This window comes from Entelurus aequoreus, linkage group LG26, assembly GCF_033978785.1.
Source record: "Entelurus aequoreus isolate RoL-2023_Sb linkage group LG26, RoL_Eaeq_v1.1, whole genome shotgun sequence".
Lineage (NCBI taxonomy): Eukaryota > Metazoa > Chordata > Actinopteri > Syngnathiformes > Syngnathidae > Entelurus > Entelurus aequoreus.
In genome coordinates this window covers 2,394,071-2,416,570 of record NC_084756.1, presented here as the reverse complement: position 1 = coordinate 2,416,570, position 22,500 = coordinate 2,394,071, and the positions used below count along the sequence as shown (strand labels likewise).

Here is a 22,500-nt window from a genome sequence, read left to right as displayed (position 1 = left end):
AAACACAAGATACACTTACAATTAGTGAAACAACCCAAAACAAACTCCCTCCCCCATTTACACTCATTCACATTCGCACAAAAGGGTTGTTTCTTTCTGTTATTAATATTTCTGGTTCCTACATTATATATCAATATAGATCAATACAGTCTGCAGGGATACAGTCCGTAAGCACACATGATTGTATTTTTTTATTAATATTTATATATGTATATATGAATATGTATATATATATATATATATATATATATATATATATATATATACATATATATATATATATATATATATATATATATATATATATATATATATATATGTATATATATATATATATATATATATATATATATATATATATATATATATATATATATATATATATATATATATATATATATATATATATGTATTTGTAAGTGTATTTGTATGTGTATTTGTAATTATGTATATATATGTATATATGAATACATATATATATGTGTATATATGAATATGTATATATATGTATATGTGTTTATATGTATATGTATATGTATATATATATATATATATATATATATATATATATATATATATATATATATATATATATATATATATATATATATATATGTATGTATATGTATGTATATGTATGTATATGTGTATGTGTACAGCTCTGGTAATGGGTACATTCACACCCACCTGCACAAATGTACTTCAAAATGTAACAATAAAAAAATGACTTTTTTTGTTTACTTGGGCATGCATATATAATAAACATTAGTTATCATTCAAATCAACGATAATAAAAAGGAGATGCTTGGAAATAGCATAAAAATGCCCCTAAAACTTGGAAAAAGGCTATTCATAGCGTTACTTTTTGGTGTAACCATCATGAGCGTTCTGTTCAGGTATATTTCTTTTATATTTTGATAAATCATCATATTTATGTATTACTAAATTTAAATAGGTATTGATCAATCTTTAAGCTGTGTGTATTTTATTTCAGTTTGCTTTTGACATCTTATTTAGAATTGTAGTTGAAACTTTTACAACCTTGTGTTGCGCTCATGATGGCATAACCAAACTAGATTTCATTTAATGATCTAATTTTGAATATTTATTCCCTTTTTTACATTTAGTATATTTAAATATTAATTTATAAACATTGAATACATTTCAAATATCAATAAAATGCAATTGCCTTCATCTTATAGGGCAGTGGTTCTCAAACTTTTTTTGTCATCCCCCACTTTGGACAAGGGGGAGTTTTCAAGCCCCACCTGCCCCCATCGCCCCAACAGAACGCTAATGCCAAGCTTAACATTTTCAAATTTATTGAACATCAAGTAACATCAAGTTGTATACATTCAAACTCAATAACATAAATTAACATCAAGTTCAATAATAAATAAAATAACTGTGCAGCTGTGGTATAACTTGCATCAAGTTTAATATCAAATAAAATAACTTGCATCAAGTTCAATAATAAATAAAACAAAAGTGTTATAACTTGCATCGAGTTCAATAATAAATCAAAAAAGTGTTGTAACTTGCATCAAGTTCAATAATAAATCAAAAAAAAGTGTTATAACTTGCATCAAGTTCAATAATAAATCAAATAAAAGTGTTATAACTTGCATCAAGTTCAATAATAAATAAAATAACTTGCATCAAGTTCAATCATAAATAAAACAAAAGTGTTATAACTTGCATCAAGTTCAATAATAAATTTAAAAAAAGTGTTATAACTTGCATCAAGTTCAATAATAAATAAATAAGTGTTATAACTTGCATCAAGTTTAATAATAAATCAAATAAAAGTGTTATAACTTGCATCAAGTTCAATAATAAATCAAATAACTTGCATCAAGTTCAATAATAAATCAAATAACTTGCATCAAGTTCATTAATAAATCAAATAAAAGTGCCACTTTGCAAAAAAAAAAAGGAGGAGTTACGCATTTGGCAAGACAGGGGAAGTGAACATGAGTTTTACAGTACTCCAGCATTAGTGGCTGCAATGAGCCTGTTTTGCACTGCACAGCTTTTCAAATGGGGGTTGCAGGCTTGACACTGCCACTTTTAAAACCTCATTGAGTTCGGGGCTGAGCCTGCCTTGACGCGAGTGCTTCCCGGTGAATGACACACAGTGTGTCCAATGCGCATTTGGCACAACCCTCTTTATTAGCGCATGCAGCCCGTTTCTTGACTTTGCCATGCGCGTCATCAGAGCAAAAGCCCACAGTTTTCCCATTTAAGGTCGTGTTCTTTGAGGAAACTGTCCATTATCTTGAACAGCTCATCAGCAGTGGCTCTATTTTTTATGTATTTGCAAAACAGCAAATCCTCGCACAGTGACTCGCCATTCACAAAGCTTCCGCTTAGCCCCGCCCCCATTAGTTACTGTTGCTGTCTGTCAAACTTTCGCTCCTACCTAGAAATGTAAAGCCTACAGGAAAAATAAGTAATTTACATGTATTTATATAGCGGATTTCACAGACAGAATCACAAAGTGATTTACAGTGTGTATAGAAAATGAAAGCATAGTAAAAAAAAAAAAATCTAAGAATATAATAAAAAAAAAATAAAAAAAAATTAAAGTTAAATTTCCTCCCGTTCCTCGCGCCCCACCTGTCATGTCTCTATTCCCCACCAGTGGGGCGCGCCCCACACTTTGAGAAACGCTGTTATAGGGTAATGTTTAGTTACACCAAGTCATGAGCGTAACACTAAGCTTCATCACTTTGACTTGTAATATCTCTAATTCTGGTGGGGTTTCATGCTTTTTTTTTTGGAACATGTACTATACATATACTACAATAAAGTCCCATATAAAATTATGTTTCTAGCAATACTTTAATTTTGCCTTTGAAAGTAACACTCCAATGTCCATTAGTGGAGCTGTACACATATGTATATATACATATATGTATATATGTTTGTATATATACATGTGTGTGTATATATGTACGGTATGTACATATTTATATGTATGTACATTATATATATATATATATACACATATATATACATATATATATATATACACACATATATATATATACACACATATATATATATATATATATATATATATATATATATATATATATATATATATATATATATATATATATATATATATATATATATATATATATATATATATATATATATATATATATGTATGTGTGGGAAAAAATCACAAGACTATTTAATCTCTACAGGCCTGTTTCATGAGGGATTTCCTCAATCCTCAGGAGATCTCCTGAGGATTGAGGAAATCCCTCATGAAACAGGCCTGTAGAGATGAAATAGTCTTGTGATTTTTTCCCACACATACATATTACGCTCTACCACGGTATCGAGCACTATTTTTGGATAATCTAATAAAGACATATATATATATATATATATATATATATATATATATATATATATATATATATATATATATATATATATATATATATATATATATATATATATATACATACCTACATATATATATGTATATACATACATACATATATATATATATATGTATATGTACATAAATATATACCTACATACATGTATGTATAAATATATATATATATATATATATATATATGTACATATATACACACATGTATATATATATATATATATATATATATATATGTATATTATATATATATATGTATATATATATATATATATATATATATATATATGTATATATATATATATATATGTACATATTTATGTACATATATACACACATGTATATATACATACATATATATATACATATATGTATGTATGTATGTATAAACCGCGTGGTGAGTTCAAGGACCCTAGATTAATGTTAGAAACAAAAGTGTCACTCGTTTTTAAAGTGGGTCCATGATGATGGCTTCTGTTTTGTTTGATCAGCCGTTTACTGCCGTGTTACAGACACCGTTTGGAAACAATAAGGTATGTTAATGAATTTTCTGTGTAAATAACTCATTTCACAACATCTGCGGCTTATAGTCCGGTGCGGCTTATGTATAGAAAAATATAATTTTTTCTAAAATTTAGTGGCTGTGGCTGGAAAATACGGTAATCCAAGCAACAGATTTCGAATCAAGCTTTTTTCTAATCAAATCAATAGATTAATCATTGCAGCCCTAGTCCAAAGTAGGAAATGTGTTAACATGTTTTGAGTAACATTGCTAGAATGTTCCTTATTCCTTGGTCTTCCAGTGATTATTGTTCAAATAAACTACCGATTTAGAACAGAGCTGAGGTCAGAGGCCCACGCAGGAATAAGAATCCCTTTCTTACTGTAGAAATATATTAGAAAATAAGAATCTTTTAGCGTTTTAGCAGACACATTAGGTATATGTACACAAAATATCGGTATCACGATAACAGCCTGAATTTGACTTGGTATCGGATCGGAAAGAAAAACAGTGGTATCGTACATCACTACTGGATAGCAGCAAGCTAAATTTGCACATTTCACCCAACACAGACGCCATAAAGTCATCAAACCTCACCTTTAAGTATTTGCACAACATTTTGAAACAAGGAAGAGGTGACAGAAGAAAGATAAAAATATAACAGTAGTGAGTTCAAGGACCCTAGATTAAAGTTAGAAACAAAGGCGTCACTCGTTTTTGAAGTGGGTCTATGAGGATGGCTTCTGTTTTGTTTGATCATCCTTTTACTGCCGTGTTACAGACTCCATTTGGAAACAATTAAAGGCCTACTGAAATGCGATTTTCTTATTTAAACGGGATAGCAGGTCCATTCTATGTGTCATACTTGATCATTTTGCGATATTGCCATATTTTTGCTGAAAGGATTTAGTAGAGAACATCGACGATAAAGTTTGCAACTTTTGGTCGCTGATAAAAAAGCCTTGCCTGTACCGGAAGTAGCAGACGATATGGCCGTGACATCACCGGTTGTGGAGCTCCTCACATCTGCACATTGTTTACAATCATGCCACCAGCAGCGTGAGCGATTCGGACCGAGAAAGCGACGATTTCCCCATTAATTTGAGCGAGGATGAAAGATTTGTGGATGAGGAAAGTGAGAGTGAAGGACTAGAGGGCAGTGGGAGCGATTCAGATAGGGAAGAAAAAAGAGCCGCATTCGCATCCGCCACTGATGCCGTAGTCGTACTGGCATGATCTGATCTATTGTCTGTAAATGTACAAATGTACAATACTTTATATTATTGTCTATTGTAATCTATTGACACTTTTGACAGTAATGTCAGTAAATGTATGATACTTTATACTGCAGAAGAACTTGACTAGAACCTGAAGCAATAATTATATGTAGACTATTTTATTGTTAATTTATTTCATTGTTCATGGAGTAGTCTATGACTATGTCTGTGAGTATGACTATGGAAACTGGAAATCAAGATCCTTACCCTCTTCCTTTCCCTTTTGGCAAATGCAGACATCATGTGCACGGTCTGTCCACTTGTGGAGGGGGTGGGTGGTCGGAACTTGTCGAAGCACTGGCACTGGGAGCACTGACAGTGACACTGTTGTGGTCTGTTGAAAATAGTTGGCCCCGCACCTTTCTTCAGCACCAGTCGACGGGTGGTGGCGATGCCCATCTCTGCCCTTCGCAAGCGACCCTCTTCGAAACACGATCTTTCGAAATGATCGCTGCATAATACACTGTACTTTGTGTGTGTGATCCAATCCAACCGTGTTCGCTTGACCTCTCTGTTCCATAGTAAAGCTTGACTGTCATCTTTCGGGAATGTAAACAATGAAACCGGCTGTGTTTGTGTTGCTGCAGCCGGCCACAATACACCGCTTCCCACCTACAGCTTTCTTCTTTGCTGTCTCCATTGTTCATTGAACAAATTCACCAACACAGATGTCCAGAATACCGTGGAATTTTGCGATGAGAACAGACGACTTAATAGCTGGCCACCATGCTGTCCCAAAATGTCCTCTACAATCCGTGACGTCATGCGCAGGCGTCATCATACTGAAACGTTTTCAGCAGGATATTTCGGCGCAAAATTTAAAATTGCACTTTAGTAAGCTAACCCGGCCGTATTGGCATGTATTGCAATGTTAAGATTTCATCATTGATATATAAACTATCAGACTGCGTGGTCGGTAGTAGTGGGTTTCGGAAGGCGTTTAAGGTATGTAAATGAATATTTCTGCGGCTTTTAGTCCGGTTCAGCTTATATATGGAAAAAATATTATTTTTTTCTAAAATTTAGTGACTGTGTCTTATATACATGTGCGCTCTATAGTCCGGAAAATAGGGTAATCCAAGCAACAGAATTGGAACCAAAAAGTTTTTTTCTAATTGAATCCATGCAGCCCTATTCGAAAGTAGGAAATGTGTGAACACATTTTGAGTAACATTGCTGGAATGTTCCTTCTCCTTGGTTTTCCAGTGATTAATGTTCAAATAAACTACCGATTTTGAACAGAGCTAAGGTCAGAAGTCATAGTTTTGACTCAACAATATGGCCTTGCAATGGCTCATGCGTGAAGAGGAGTGTGCTGAGGCGAGATGAAGGCAGCTGGCAGGGTCATGGAATCTTTGAATGGAAGAATCCTGACAACGGAAGAACCTTGATCAAACTCTGCCTGATATCAGTTTTTCTTCTATCCTTTTTTAGGTGATGTGATTGTGGAGATTAACGGGCTTTGCGTTCTCGGAAAGACTCACCCGGAGGTGGTGCAGATGTTCCAGTCCATCCCCATCAACCAGTACGTGGACATGGTCCTCTGCCGCGGCTACCCGCTTCCCCCGGACGTGGACTTGGACAGCGACGACCCTTTGCCGCTTCCCCCTCTGCCGCCGTCCAACCAGCCCCAGCCGGCTTTGCACGGAGGCGAGGTGGTGACCGCCGTGCCGCTCATCAACGGACAGCCGCTGCTCGTCAAAGGCGACGTCCTCCACGGCTCCTCGCAGGAGCTCCACTACGTCACCACGGACTCCAGCGGCCGGCCGGTGGTCGCCACCTTGTCCAACGGGCGGCAGGGCGAGCTGGGGGAATCGGCCGTCGGGATGCTGCAGCCCGAGCTGGTGAGCGTGCCGCTGAGCAAGGGCCCGGGAGGCTTCGGCTTCGCCATCGCCGACTGTCCGCTGGGCCAGAAGGTGAAGATGATCCTGGACGCCCAGTGGTGCCGCGGCCTCCAGAAGGGAGACGTCATCAAGGAGATCAACAGGCAGAACGTGCAGACGCTGAGCCACGCCCAGGTGGTGGACATTCTCAAAGACTTCCCCGTGGGGAGCGAGGTCAACGTGCTGGTGCTGCGTGGAGGTAAGATCTCATTCATTCCCATTCCCAGTCTACACAGTGTTTCTTAACCATAGGGCCGGGTCCCATCTTCAGATGGATCTTTATTGTCGTTGCACAAGTACTACGGAATTTCATTTTTAGCACAAACCATACTTGCCAACCTTGAGACCTCCGAATTCGGGAGATGGGTTGCAGGGGGCGTGGTTGCGGAGGCGGGGTTGAGGTGCAGGCAGCATACCCCTTCCCCTTCGAGCTGTCCTGGATGAAATGAAATTATTTTTTCCAATCATTTTAGAACTTGCAAGCGTATTTCTTCTTCTTACTCGTCGTCGCCATGTCTCTTCTTTGTTCTTCTGCTTCATCTCCTTCTTGTTGTGTGTGCAGTTGTGCTCTGAGCTCCAAAAGCCGTAGATGTTATTGTAGCGTCCCGGAAGAGTTAGTGCTGCAAGGGATTATGGGTATTTGTTCTGTTGTGTTTATGTTGTGTTACGGTGCAGATGTTCTCCCGAAGTGTGTTTGTCATTCTTGTTTGGTGTGGGTTCACAGTGTGGCGCATATTTGTAACAGTGTTAAAGTTGTTTATACCGCCACCCTCAGTGTGACCTGTATGGCTGTTGACCAAGTATGCCTTGCATTCACTTGTGTGTGTGTGCTTGAAATTAGCGTGATCATTAAACCAGTCGAAAGATCATACAACATGTCAGCATTTCTTGACATCTTCGAGTAAAGATCATTGTTAAACCCGCCCAACGCTACATTATTATGTGACTGGGCCGGCACGCTGTTTATATGGAGGAAAAGCGGACGCCTGGACAGCATGCGGCTGTTAAGGGGTGAAGGTTTCAGGTGAGAGAGGACGCTAAAGGCAGTTCCTTTAAGGCATGCCCCCAATATTGTTGTCAGGGTGGAAATCGGGAGAAATTCGGGAGAATGGTTTCACCGGGAGATTTTCGGGAGGGGCCCTGGAATTCGGGAGTCTCCCGGGAAAATCGGGAGTGTTGGCAAGTATGGCACAAACCCGTTCAAGATTAGACATTGTATAGGGTAACAGAACAGGAACGCTGATGGGTCACCGCTTATGTCGCCTCGTAAAAGGTCAGAAAATGGTTAAAAAAAAAAAAACAATTTAAGTCGATTTCAGACTGGGCTCCTATTGGGGGAGGGGCCCAGTCTAGAGTGAAAGTCCGCCGTGTGTCCAGCAACAACGGTTCCGTCAAGAAAGGCAGATTCCCCCCAAACCTGAGATCTTGTCAATTTTGTTGGGAGGGCAGTTGATCATTTCCATTGTTTCGAGAGGCAACAGGACAGCAGAGACGAGGGACAGTGAAAGAGCAGGGGCCAAAGTTTGCGAGGCCATCTTGATATTTTTTATTGAAATAAAAACCCAGATATTGTGTCATCTTTGTATTATAGCTAAAAAAGTATATTATTGATAAATAATAATTACAACGTTTCAGCTTTTTCTCATTACATACCGATTTTTTTTCGAATAAAAAGTAAGAATTGCAAAATAATAATAATAATAAAAGTGCGACAAATTGAAAAAAAAAAAAAAAGAAAAAAAAAAGAGGGGCGTGAGGGTTAATCGTTTTGCATTGCAGCCTGCTGAAAACGATGGAAAGCGCCACTAAACATAGCAACTGACGCTGTGGTCCAAGTTGGAATTGCCACAAAACACTCTACTGCCATCTGGTGACTAAAGTGGATAGTGCACCCCACCCCCCACAATCGTCACGTTTCATGTGTCAGGTAAACCGTGACAAATGGGACCTTTTCATGTAAAATCGAGTCCCTGGCTGGTGTTTTTCATTAATAGTCTCGCACGCTCTCACCTGAGGAAGGTTATTATTCCTCAATGTTCATTGGGCGCCCAGAGAGGACGTTGCAGGAAAAAAAAGATCCTAATAGTCACCTGACTTGTTATGATCGGAGAAAAGCGTAAAAGGGCGTTTTTCTAACAAGTTGCCCGGGAAGAACACGTCCCCCAAGTTGCTATGTAGAGTGGCACTGTCCATCATTTCCATCATTTTCAGCAGACTGCATTGCAAAACAATTTTTGAATTGGACCAAAGTGCTTTACAGGTTAAAAAGCATAGAGCAAAAAAAACAATAAAAGAACATAAACAATGAATGGGCTAAACAAGATAGTGCAAAAGCAATAACGTAAAAGGGGTCGAATAAAAAGTAAAAATTGCAAAATAATAATAATAATAAAATAAATAAAATAAATAAAAATAAAATAAATTGGAAGAAAAAAAAAAGAAAAAAAGGAGGGGCGTGAGGGTTATCGTTTTGCATTGCAGCCTGCTGAAAACGATGGAAAGCACCACTCAACATAGCAACTGACGCTGTGGTCCAAGTTGGAATTGCCACAAAACACTCTACTGCCATCTGGTGACTAAAGTGGATAGTGCACCCCAGCCCCCAAGATCGTCACGTTTCATGTGTCAGGTAAACCGTGACAAATGGGACCTTTTCATGCAAAATCGAGTCCCTGGCTGGTGGTTCTCAATAGGAAGGTTATTATTCCTCAATGTTCATTGCCCAGAGAGGACGTTGCAGGAAAAAAAAAAAAGATCCTAATAATCACCTGACTTGTTATGATTGTAGAAAAGCGTAAAAGGGCGTTTTTCTAACGAGTAGCCCGGGAAGACCACGTCCCACGGGGCTCATCTGAGATTCACCCTTACACTACATCGCCTCCCCCGTCCCACCATGCTTCCATTCACGCTAACTACCTTTGCGACTACTCCATCAGGGCGTAATGCGCCGCTACAACTCGGAGCGCGGGAATTACATAAGCGAGGGGGATGGGCTGCGGGGGGGGGGGTGAGTCGCTGGCATCCAAGAGCCGGAGGGATTCTCTGCGCGAGAGTGGATGAACCCCCGGATTGGCTTTGATCGTGAGCAGAAGATGCACGGCGGTCTCCTCTCACGGACACCCATGATGCACTGCATGATGCCTCCACACCACCCAGACCCCAGTCAGGCTCAATTAACCCCTCATCACGCCAAAGTGTTTGTCCGGCCCTGCAGGCCCCCGGGGGCCCCAGAGAGCTGTTTGTTAATGGAGTTAATGCAAGGGGGGTGGGGGTGGGGGGGGGGGGGGTCGTGCTGTGCAAGACAATCTGCAGGGAAACCATCTGAGTGCTGGAGATGGAGGCCGGAGGCGTACAAGCAGAGGCAGAGCAAATTATCGGTCACTGAATAATAACATCCGCGCTAATGCGTGCGGCCATCTTGTTAGCGGCCCCGCTTGAACCGCGTCCTGTTTTCAAACCACGACCTCCTCGTCTGCTCACAGAGCCTCTCTCTCTCGCTCTCGCTCGCCTGTTTGGCTGCAGCGCCCTCTAGTGGATCGATTTAGTCACTCTAGTATCGATTATATACTGATAGGATGGGGCCATCCTCCCTCCTCTGACCTGCATACTTGCCAACCCTCCCGAAAATCCACCATTCTCCCGAATTTCTCCCGATTTCCAGCGGACAACAAGGCACGCCCCGTCCAGGTCCATGCGGACCTGAGTTAGGACAGCTTTTGGTCACGTCCGCTTTTTCCTCCATATAAACAGCGTGCCGGCCCAGTCACGTTATAACATCTACGGCTTTTTGGAGAGTGCACGACTGCGCACACAACAAGAAGGAGACGAAGCAGAAGAACGAAGAAGAAACAGTCATGGCGACGACGAGTAAGAAGAAGAAGTACGCTTGCAAGTCATCAGAGAGGGTGTTGAGCATGGTTAGAAAAATAGTGACAGAGAATAGAAAGAGGATGGACAATTCAACCCTAAACTCACTCCTTTCCCGCAAATTATATTTCACAGATGCTGCCCATACCTATGCTCCTTCAAAGGCTGTGCTACTGGCTGCAAAGCATTGCACTTTCAAATACAACAATGAGTAGAGGAGTGTTATGTGTGTGTATATGTGTAATTAAATGAACACTGAAATTCAAGTATTTATTTTATTTATATATATATATATATATATATAAAAAAAAAAATATATATATATATATAATAAAATAAATATATATATATATATATATATAGCTAGAATTCACTGAAAGTCAAGTATTTATTTTATATATATATATATATATATATATATATATATATATATATATATATATATATATATATATATATATATATATATATATATATATATATATATATATATGTATGTATGTATGTATGTATGTATACGTATATATATATATATATATATATATATATATATATATATATATATATATATATATATATATATATATATATATATATATATATATATGAAAAACTTGAATTTCAGTGAATTCTAGCTATAAATATACTCCTCCCCCTTAACCCCGGCCCCGCCCACCTCAACAACCCCCACCCCCCAATCTCCCGTATTCGGAGGTCTCAAGGTTGGCAAGTATGCTTACCTGCCGTGTGCTGACTGCAACAATGTTGACACAAATGATCCTCTCGCTACTCTTATTAACGTAAGTTTTAATTTCCTGTTCACAACTGTTTACTTACTGCCGTAACCTGATGCCATCTACACTTCTATAACTTTACTAAGCACTTATTTCTTGGTGTTGGTTCAAACTAGCTTAGCTGTTAGCTTGGCTGCTCCTGGCATGCTAATAGCTTAGCGACTAGCTTTACCTACAGTTTTAGCCAGAGGGGATCGGCATTAAAAGGCATATGGGGGAAATATGCGGGTAAGTGGGACGTTGTGCTGATTTTTTGTATGCCATTTAAAGATAAGTTACAAAAAAAATGGCATAAATGTTTATATAAAATTAATATAGTTTGATAATAAGTAGGGAGCCGCACTGCCAGGACATTGAGGAACCAACATAAGCTGGCTGAACCCGAGCCCAAAGCCAAGACAAAGAGACTTAAAAACTCTACCCTGCATACTGCAATTAAACTGTATAATGACACTATCTAATTAAATAAGTAATACAGTCATATACCAGAATGCTAATAGTTTCCATGCTGCTGTTGCCCTGAAAATGTTTTTTTTATTATTATTTTTTTTAAATATAAAATACTGTCTGTTATTTTCTTCTTTTTTATCTTTGTTTGTTTGATATTCGTTGTAAAGTTCAGCTGTTTTTTCAGTGGGGCACTGGCTCCACTGCAAGCATGAATAAATAAAGTCAAGTCAAGTCAATATCGGACTGCCGATATTATCGGCCGATAAATGCTTTAAAATGTAATATCGGAAATTATCGATATCTGTTTCACAATTATCAGTATCTGTTTCAAAAAGTAAAATGTATGACTTTTTAAAACGCCGCTGTACGGAGTGGTACACGGACGTAGGGAGAAGTACAGAGCGCCAATAAACCTTAAAGGCACTGCCTTAGCGTGCCGGCCCACTCACATAATATCTACGGCTTTTCACACACACAAGTGACTGCAAGGCATACTTGGTCAACAGCCATACAGGTCACACTGAGGGTGGAGGTATAAACAACTTTAACACTGTTACAAATATGCGCCACACTGTGAACTCACACCAAACAAGAATGACAAACACATTTCGGGAGAACATCCGCATCGTAACACAACATAAACACAACAGAACAAATACCCAGAACCCCTTGCAGCTCTAACTCTTTCAGAACGCTACAATATACACCCCCCCCCCCCCCCATCCCCCCGCTATCCCCTACAGTCATAAGTACAAAACGAAATGCACATATCATCAATTTGTATACTGTCACTCATAGACATCTTATAGCTTCGACCGCTACTGCCTACTGGCGCTGACGAAACGCGGGGCCGCCATCTTGGAGTAGTGATCCGCTCCACTCAGTGCAATTCATTTGGCAGGAGCAATGAACTTTCAGCGCATTTTGATTCATCTTACCTCACTGAATACCACTGATTTTCACGCGTTTTTTTTGGTATGATAAAAGACACGTGTTTTATTATTCATAGTTTGCTTAACAGTAATAGAATATTCTTTATATGCTATAGTGACCAGACGTCCGAGATCAAAACTGGGAATATAATCCCAGAGAAGGGGAAAACAATGATCAGCTATTTTTAAATTGAAGAAACAATATGATTAGGTTATATATACATGCGTATCATTTACATAAACAATGTATGAATACATTAGATATCTATAAATCTTAGGGACATATAGACTGTATCTCTGTTGCTGCAGCAGCAGAGAGTTTATTCTGTCTTGACACTTTGTATTAATATTTTGTATTACATTCTTCCCTTAAATGATCATGTTTACAGTGATTGTTTTATATGTATTTTGTATGTATGTCGCTTTGGATAAAAGTGTCTGCCAAATACTTAAACATAAACATATATAAACACCTGAAAGTCTTTATATCAGCTAAAACCACCAATCTGTTTCACTGGATTCAGAATAAAACCAAATTCTGTTTTACCCAACAATGTTAGTATTTGAATATTGTTACTTGAAGACTTATTCCTGGTTACAATTATACTGTTAAGAAAGTATTGTCTTATACTTTGCCTAAAATGAGAATGCATCATAATCAGTGGCGGTTGGTGGATTTTGTTTTAGGTGGGGCTGAAAGTTTGTAAACCAAACCCCTGTGGGGGCGTCATCCTCCCCCAGAAGATTTATTTGTGATTTTCTCATACAAATGAAGCATTCTGTTGCATTCTGACAAAATAATGAAGACAAAATAGAACATTTCATAGGTTTGCAGAGAACTATATACAATATGCACACTGAAGGCATGATGCCACCATAGCTTTGCAGAGAATGACAAGTATGACATTTTCAAATATAATTAATTTCATTGACAAGCAATTTTATTATGGTCATACTCTTGTTTGCTAGCGGCTAAGATTTCAGTACTATTGAAGATCTTTGCTCCTTCTCAACTCTGTGGTAATATTCTTTTCACAAAATACAACCAATAGTACGTTAATGTTAAATCTTACTTGTGAAAAGTAATCTTATTTTCAACAGTCCTATTTTCAACAGTTGAGCAGGAAAACGCCGAACACCATATTTGTTTTCTACCTGTCAACTGTCAGTTTAGCATCTTTGTTTTCTACCTGTCAACTGTCAGTTTAGCATCTTTGTTTTCTACCTGTCAACTGTCAGTTTAGCATCTTTGTTTTCTACCTGTCAACTGTCAGTTTAGGCTGCTCGCCGGCTCCTCATCACCACTTCAAGATGGCGGCCCAATTTATCGCGTCACAGCAGCCAATGCTGCGTCGACTTATAAGATGTCAATGATGCTAATAGCTTAGCGGCTAGCTTTACTTTCAGTTTTAGCCAGAAGGGATCGACATTAAAAGGCATATGGAGGAAATATGGGGGTAAGTGGGACATTGTGCTGATTTTTTTATGCCATTTAAAGATACAAAAAAAAATGGGATAAATGTTGATATAAAATTAATATAGTTGGATAATAAGATTGCTGGAATCAAATCGAGATTGTCCAAGACAGGGGTGGCAAAGGTACGGTCCGCGGGCCGAAGCAGGCCCGCAAACAGGTTTTCCTTTGCTAAGTATAAAAATTAGCTGGAATTTTTGAATGAAAGAAACTGCCAGAGGTGGGACCAAGTCATTGGTCTCAAGTCTTTGCCCTCAAGTCCCGAGTCAAGACAGGCAAGTCCTGAGTCAAGTCCAAAGTCAAGACTGGAAAGTCTCAAGTCAAGTCCCAAGTCCTGCATTTTGAGTTTCGAGTCCTTTCAAGTCTTTTTAACCACAGACTAATATATTTACACAGATTGTGTATGCTTTTAAAACGCTGTATTTATTTATTAAAACAAGTGCATTTGAAATTGCAGGAAAAAAATTAGTGCTGACAGTGCACTTCATAATAGAACTATTAACCAGTCCTTTTAAACATTTAACTCATTCCTTTACAGAATAAACACATTTGAAAAAACAAGTGCAACTGTACTTATTTGCACAAAAGTGTTAACATTGTAATTCCATGTCATATTGCATTGTAACTAGTTCCACAGCAGATTATATCCTGTTCTTACCTTATCTCATTGATCTCATCTCATACTGTACGTGTGTTGATGTGTGCGTACACATGAAAAACATAACAAATACATGAACATAACAATGAACAGAGTTGTACTTTTTAAATGTCAGGGCCCTATGCAATATGTACACATATTCTTAATTAGAGATGTCCGATAATATCGGTCTGCCGATATTATCGGCCGATAAATGCTTTAAAATGTAATATCGGAAATTATCAGTATCGTTTTTTTTATTATAGGTATTGTTTTTTTGTTTTGTTTTTTATTAAATCAACATAAAAAACACAAGATACACTTACAATTAGTGCACCAACCCAAAAAACCTCCCTCCCCCATTTACTCTCATTCACACAAAAGGGTTGTTTCTTTCTACTATTAATATTTTGGTTCCTACATTATATATCAATATATATCAATATAGTCTGCAAGGGATACAGTCCGTAAGCACACATGATTGTGCGTGCTGCTGGTCCACTAATAGTACTAACCTTTAACAGTTAATTTTACTCATTTTCATTAATTACTAGTTTCTATGTAACTGTTTTTATATTGTTATACTTTATTTTTTATTCAAGAAAATGTTTTTAATTTATTTATCTTATTTTATTTTATTATTTTTTTAAAAAAGGACCTTATCTTCACCATACCTGGTTGTCCAAACTAGGCATAATAATGTGTTAATTCCACGACTGTATATATCGGTATCGGTTGATATCGGTTTCGGTTGATATCGGTATCGGTAATTAAAGAGTTGGATAATATCGGAATATCGGATATCGGCAAAAAGCCATTATCGGACATCCCTATTCTTAATATAGTATACATTTTAACTGACCTTTATTTGACTATGTTTGTCTTTTTGTAGGTGGCTAAAATATGCGGTGCTGCTGACCGCCATCTAACGTTACGTTACTGTGTGTGATACATTGACTAACGTAACGTTAAGTCTAGGTACCTCATGCAACCCTGCTTAAAAAAAATCACTTGACAAAAAGTATGAATAAAGTAGCGAACTGCAGTGGACGCAACATATTGCCGTGTTTGCAATGACGTTCTAACCATAGACATTTTATAAGTAGACGCAGCAATGGCTGCTGTGACGCGAGCAATTTGGCCGCCATCTTGAAGTGGTGATGAGGAGCCGGCGAGCAGCCTAAACTGACAGTTGACAGGTAGAAAACAAAGATGGTGTTCAGCGTTTTCCTGCTCAAATAAGCGGACTGTTGAAAATAGGAATCGGGGGATTACTTTTCACAAATAAGATTTAACATTAACGTACTATTGGTTGTATTTTGTGAAAAGAATATTACCACAGAGTTGAGAAGGAGCGAATATATTCAATAGTACTGAAATCGTAGCCGCTAGCAAACAAGAGTATGACCATAATAGAATTGCTTGTCAGTGAAACTAATTAAATTTAAAAATGTCATACTTTAATAAAATAAAGTTGAAATAAATGATGAAGATAAAGATTGTAAAAGCCAACAGGGGTAAAGGTTAGGACCACAGTCCAGATTGTGTAGGGTGGGGGGGCGGCGGGGGTAATATATGTTAGCTAACTAAACAATCAGATGGACAATGGCTATACAGTATTATACAAATCTAAATTTAGTCTAGCTTCAAGTAAGAATATTCAAATACTAACATTGTTGGGTAAAACAGAATTTGGTTTTATTCTGAATCCAGTGAAACAGATTGGTGCTTTTAGCTGATATAAAGACTTTCAGGTGTTTATATATGTTTATGTTTAAGTATTTGGCAGACGCTTTTATCCAAAGCGACATACATAAAAAATACATATAAAACAATCACTGTCAACATTATCATTTAAGGGAAGAATGTAATACAAAATATCAATACAAAGTGTCAAGACAGAATAAACTCTCTACAGTCTATAGGTCCCTAAGATATATAGATATTTAATGTATTCATACATTGTTTATGTAGGATATACGCATGTATTTATAACCTAATCATATTGTTTCTTCAATTTAAAAATAGCTGACCGTTTTTTTCCCCCTTCTCTGGGATTATATTCCCAGTTTTGATCTCGGACGTCTGGTCACTTATAGCATATAAGAATATTCTATTACTGTTAAGCAAACTATAAATAATAAAACATGTGTCCTTTATCATAGCTCCACGTATGACAAAAAAGTGCATGAAAATCAGTGGTATTCAGTGAGGTAAAATGAATGAAATGCGCTGACAGTTCATTGCTCCTGCCAAATGAATTGCACTGAGTGGAGCGGATCACCACTCCAAGATGGCGGCCCCGCATCTTGTCAGCACCAGTAGGCAGTAGCGGTCGATGCTGCGTCTACTTATAAGATGTCTATGGAGGCAACACTTGTGTGTTTGGACACTCCTTATGAGTGATAGTATACAAATTGATAATATGTACATTTTGTGTTGTAATTATGACTGGGGACACATTTTCTGGGCGCACATAAATATTCTGAAATAATATCTATCCCCTTCTTACTTGGCGTGTGATAAATGAAATGAGTCCAAATTCACAAGTTTTGTTGTAGACGATGCTACATACGTACAGAATAAACCACACGATGTTAGTACATCAGCAGAGGAAAACGAGTAAATTACATTAATTTCATCTTCTGACAGATTACAAATCAACACCGATGGGAGCAATTTAAAACGCTGCCAGACTCAATTCCACCTATTTGACTAATGAACAATATCACATCAGTTATTCAGAAAGTATAAATAACAACTAATGAAGATAGAATACAATTAACTGCAACATGTAAGTGTAAAAACAATCATTATGATTAAAACATTTTCAGAATGTGATTGGTCTAATATATTAAACAAAAAAACAATCTGGAGTTATCTTTATTTTTAAGTTATCATGCCATGATTTTACCAGTCCGGCCCGCTCCATGTGGCCCCTGAGCTAAAATGAGTTTGACACCCCTGGTCTAAGACTACCTACATCCCTATCAAAAATACCAAATTGTTGGTTCCACCTGGATAGTAGTAAATGGTAAATGGGTTATAATTGTATAGCGCTTTTCTACGTTCAAGGTACTCAAAGCGCTTTGACAGTATTTCCACATTCACCCATTCACACACACATTCACACACTGATGGCGGTAGATGCCATGCAAGTCCCTAACCACGTACATCAGGAGCAAGGGTGAAGTGTCTTGCTCAAGGACACAACGGACGTGACTAGGTTGGTAGAAGGTGGGGATTGAACCAGGAATCTTCAGTTTGCTGGCACGGCCACTCTTCCAACTGGGCCACACCGTCCCCAACATTAATAAATAAATAGAGAAGTCGGATTTCATATGGTGGGATAAATACGATTATCAACTAGATGAGGCAATTCCTGAAAGAGTTGCGTGTGAATGCTCCAATGCTGAAGTTGAACTGAAATCCTGGAATTGTCTTAGAATTGTTGAAGTAGAGCACACAATTCTAATAAACAGGCTGAATATTTTGAAGTTGGAACAGTTTGAATTGGATGAAAAATGTGGGAATTATGGAACTTCGCCATCAGTGTGTGAATGTGTGTGTGTGTGAATGGGTGAATGTGGAAATAGTGTCAAAGTGCTTTGAATTCCTTAAAAAAGGTAGAAAAGCGCTATACAAGTACAACCCATTTACCATTTACTTTGAAGAATGTCCCATTGATTTCAATGGGAATTTCCCCAACATTTGGGAATTTCGGGAAAAACAACTTGATCGGTCTGAATGGTTGATGTTGGAATTTTTCAAGTCGGTCGAGAAATGTTGGAAGTAGTAACATGTTGAAATGAGAAATGGTATTATGGAATTTCGGGAAATACGGGAATTTTTCCAGTTCAAAAAACAACTTTGTTTTTTGTCGTGATAAAGAATGTTTTGACGGTGGAACGGTTGAAATGCGTTGAAAAATGTGGAAGTAGTCGCTAGAAAAAAGAGTGGGAATAGGGTTAGAAAACCAGGAATTGTGGAACATCCTGGGATTTTGCCGTCCCCAATGCCCAACATCCGCACCTCATGTAGTGATGTGCGAATCAAACTGAAACATCAATACCGCCGATATCAGATCTTTATGTTCTTATATCGATTCATGATATCGATACTTTTGATAGTTTAGTTCAGGGGTGTCCAAACTTTTTCCACCAAGTCAAAGTATGCGAGGGCATATTCATATGTTTTCGTTTTTTAAAAAAAGATATTGTGTCAGCTTTGTATTATAGCTTGCAAAGTATTTTATTGATCAATAAATGTTAGAACGTTTTCACTTTTTTGTCATTACATAACGATTTTTTTTGCCGTTTTTTTCTTCAAATTTTACTGATGTTATATGTCCGATGTAACAATTGAAATAAAATAATAATAATACGGTTGTTTAACTGTATGACCTAGTGTGAGTTACACATTTAATGTTTGATCACGTGCCTCTCTCTCTCTCTCTCTCATGTTGAGCTGCAGCGCCCTCTGGTGGACGGTGCTCTGCATTGCAGTTGTTTACAGACTCTTGTTTTGTTTCTCTCCGTAGGTCAAACATCTCCTGTGAAGAGTCTCAAGCCTGTGAGTACAAAAAATTTAAATACATCTTTTTCCTCCGTGCCGCTTTGTGGTTTCATTTGCGAGCCCATTGTCCCGCCGTTTAGCCGCTAAGCCTCCGTGGCACCAAATTAAATGATGGAAATATGAGTGTTGATTATGATTCCTTTTGTTTGCGGCGGAGAAATTCTTAATTGCTAGCCTCCCCTCTCCCCTCTCTTTTGGGGGTCTTAGCAGCCATTGTCCGGTGACCGTCGCACTAATCAAGCATGGATGAGACCCTTTTTGCATGTGGCTGTTGTGAAAACCACACTTTGGGATTAAGATGCCTGAAGAAGGCGCATCTTCAGGAAAATCACATCCCAGAGTTTATAGTCCTCGTGACAATTGGAGGTGAAGTGGAAAAGTTACCTTTTTTTCTTTTAAAGAGAGCTTGACTGCATATTTTTGTTATTAGCAGCCTTATAGGTATTTGTTATAAGGAAAAAGTCCCCTAATTTGGCCCACCCACGTTTTTAATTTGGCCTGAGAAACGTCATCAGTTAACTAAGAAATCTTGCCCGCAGGGAAATTGCATTGAAAACTGCCATTGTCAAACGGACAATGCGAGTAGTTCAGGCCAATGACCTTTAATTATGATGTGAATAGAGCTATTTACAGCATTTACCTATATGACCCAGTGCAAACAACCTTCCCTAGTCATGGCGCAACAAAAACTAAATTAAACAGACATGGTCACACATAACACAACCTGCTCACTGAACTTTGTGTATATTGTAAAAAAAAATGTCTATGCACCTTAAAAATTTCAAAATCACCCCCATTTCAATCAATTACAAAGCATGATAGGGAAAAATGCAAAACACTCTCCACACTTGTCCATGTTTGACGCGTTTCAGCTGCTTGATAGTTCTGATTTATTAAAAGACTTTAAGGACGTCGTCACGGAAGTAAACAAGGTAGAATCAAACTTTCAAAACTCTTAAAATCTAATTATTTTAATTGTAAGTTATATATCCATTATATAAATATATTATTTAAAGGCCTACTGAAACCCACTACTACCGACCACGCAGTCTGATAGTTTATATATTAATGATGAAATCTTAACATTGCAACACATGCCAATACGGCCGGGTTAACTTATAAAGTGCAATTTTAAACTTCCCAGGAAACTTCCGCTTGAAAACGTCGCGGTATGATGACGTATGCGCGTGACGTCACGAGGGCAAGGGAAGTGTTTGGACCCAATTCAAATACCTCTGTTTTCTTCGACAAAATTCCACAGTATTCTGGACATCTCCGTTGGTGAATCTTTTGCAATTTGTTTAATGGACAATGGAGACTGCAAATAAGAAAGTTGTAGGTGCGATCGGTGGAGCGGCGGACTACAGCAACACCAACACCAGGAGGTTGTGTTGTGTTTTGAGCAGGATAGCAGACGCACTACAGTGAGTAAGCCCGCCGCCGCATCTAAGTTAGCTTCTGTTTTTTTTAGCTTCGCCAAGCTGAATATTATTAATCGTGTATTTACATGTTCATGGTTTAATAGTATTTTTGATCTTCTGTCTATCCATCCAGTCAGGGTTTTTTTTTATTTAGTTTCTATCTGCATTTGAGACTGCTATGCTATCACGTTGGCTACGTAGCTAGGTTAGCTTCTATTTTTTTAGCTTCGAAAAGCTGAATATTATTAATCGTGTATTTACATGTTCATGGTTTAATAGTATTTTTGATCTTCTGTCTATCCATCCAGTCAGGGTTTTTTTTTATTTAGTTTCTATCTGCATTTGAGACTGATGCTATCACGTTGGCTACGTTGCTAGGTTAGCTTCTATTTTTTTTAGCTTCGCAAAGCTGAATATTATTAATAGTGTATTTACATGTTCATGGTTTAATAGTATTTTTGATCTTCTGTCCATCCATCCAGTCAGGGTTTTTTTTAATTTAGTTTCTATCTGCATTTGAGACTGATGCTATCACGTTGGCTACGTTGCTAGGTTAGCTCTCTTTTTTTTAGCTTCGCAAAGCTGAATATTATTAATCGTGTATTTACATGTTCATGGTTTAATAGTATTATTGATCTTCTGTCTATCCATCCAGTCAGGGTTTTTTTTAATTTAGTTTCTATCTGCATTTGAGACTGCTATGCTATCACGTTGACTACGTTGCTAGGTTAGCTTCTATTTTTGTAGCTTCGCAAAGCTGAATATTATTAATCGTGTATTTACATGTTCAGTCACTGTGAATGTCCATTTCGCGTTCTCAACTCTCATTTTCAAGAGGATATAGTATCTGAGGTGGTTTAAAATACAAATCTGTGATCTACAATAGAAAAAGGAGAGAGTGTGGAATCCAATGAGCCAGCTTGTACCTAAGTTACGGTCAGAGCGAAAAAAGATACGTCCATCACTGCCTCTCAAGTCCTTCACTGTAACGTTCCTCATCTACGAATCTTTCATCCTCGCTCAAATTAATGGGGTAATCGTCACTTTCTCGGTCCGAATCTCTCTCGCTCCATTGTAAACAACGGGGAATTGTGAGGAATACTAGCTCCTGTGACGTCACGCTACTTCCGGTACAGGCAATGCTTTTTTTATCAGCGAGCAAAAGTTGCGAACTTTATCGTCGATTTTCTCTACTAAATCCTTTCAGCAAAAATATGGCAATATCGCAAAATGATCAAGTATGACACATAGAATGGATCTGCTATTCCCGTTT

The 22,500-nt window shown here is 37.7% G+C and overlaps 1 protein-coding gene across 2 annotated transcripts in view; it reads left to right on the top strand.

The window, feature by feature from the left end:
- The window catches only part of LOC133643069 (membrane-associated guanylate kinase, WW and PDZ domain-containing protein 3-like), a 411,685-nt gene that overhangs the window by 346,823 nt on the left and 42,362 nt on the right, over window positions 1-22,500 (top strand). For both annotated transcript variants that reach the window (XM_062037479.1, XM_062037480.1), the window contains exons 10-11: window positions 6,629-7,276; window positions 19,772-19,803. In XM_062037479.1, the coding sequence (XP_061893463.1) occupies window positions 6,629-7,276; window positions 19,772-19,803 (680 nt within the window). The remainder of the gene's footprint in view (window positions 1-6,628; window positions 7,277-19,771; window positions 19,804-22,500) is intronic.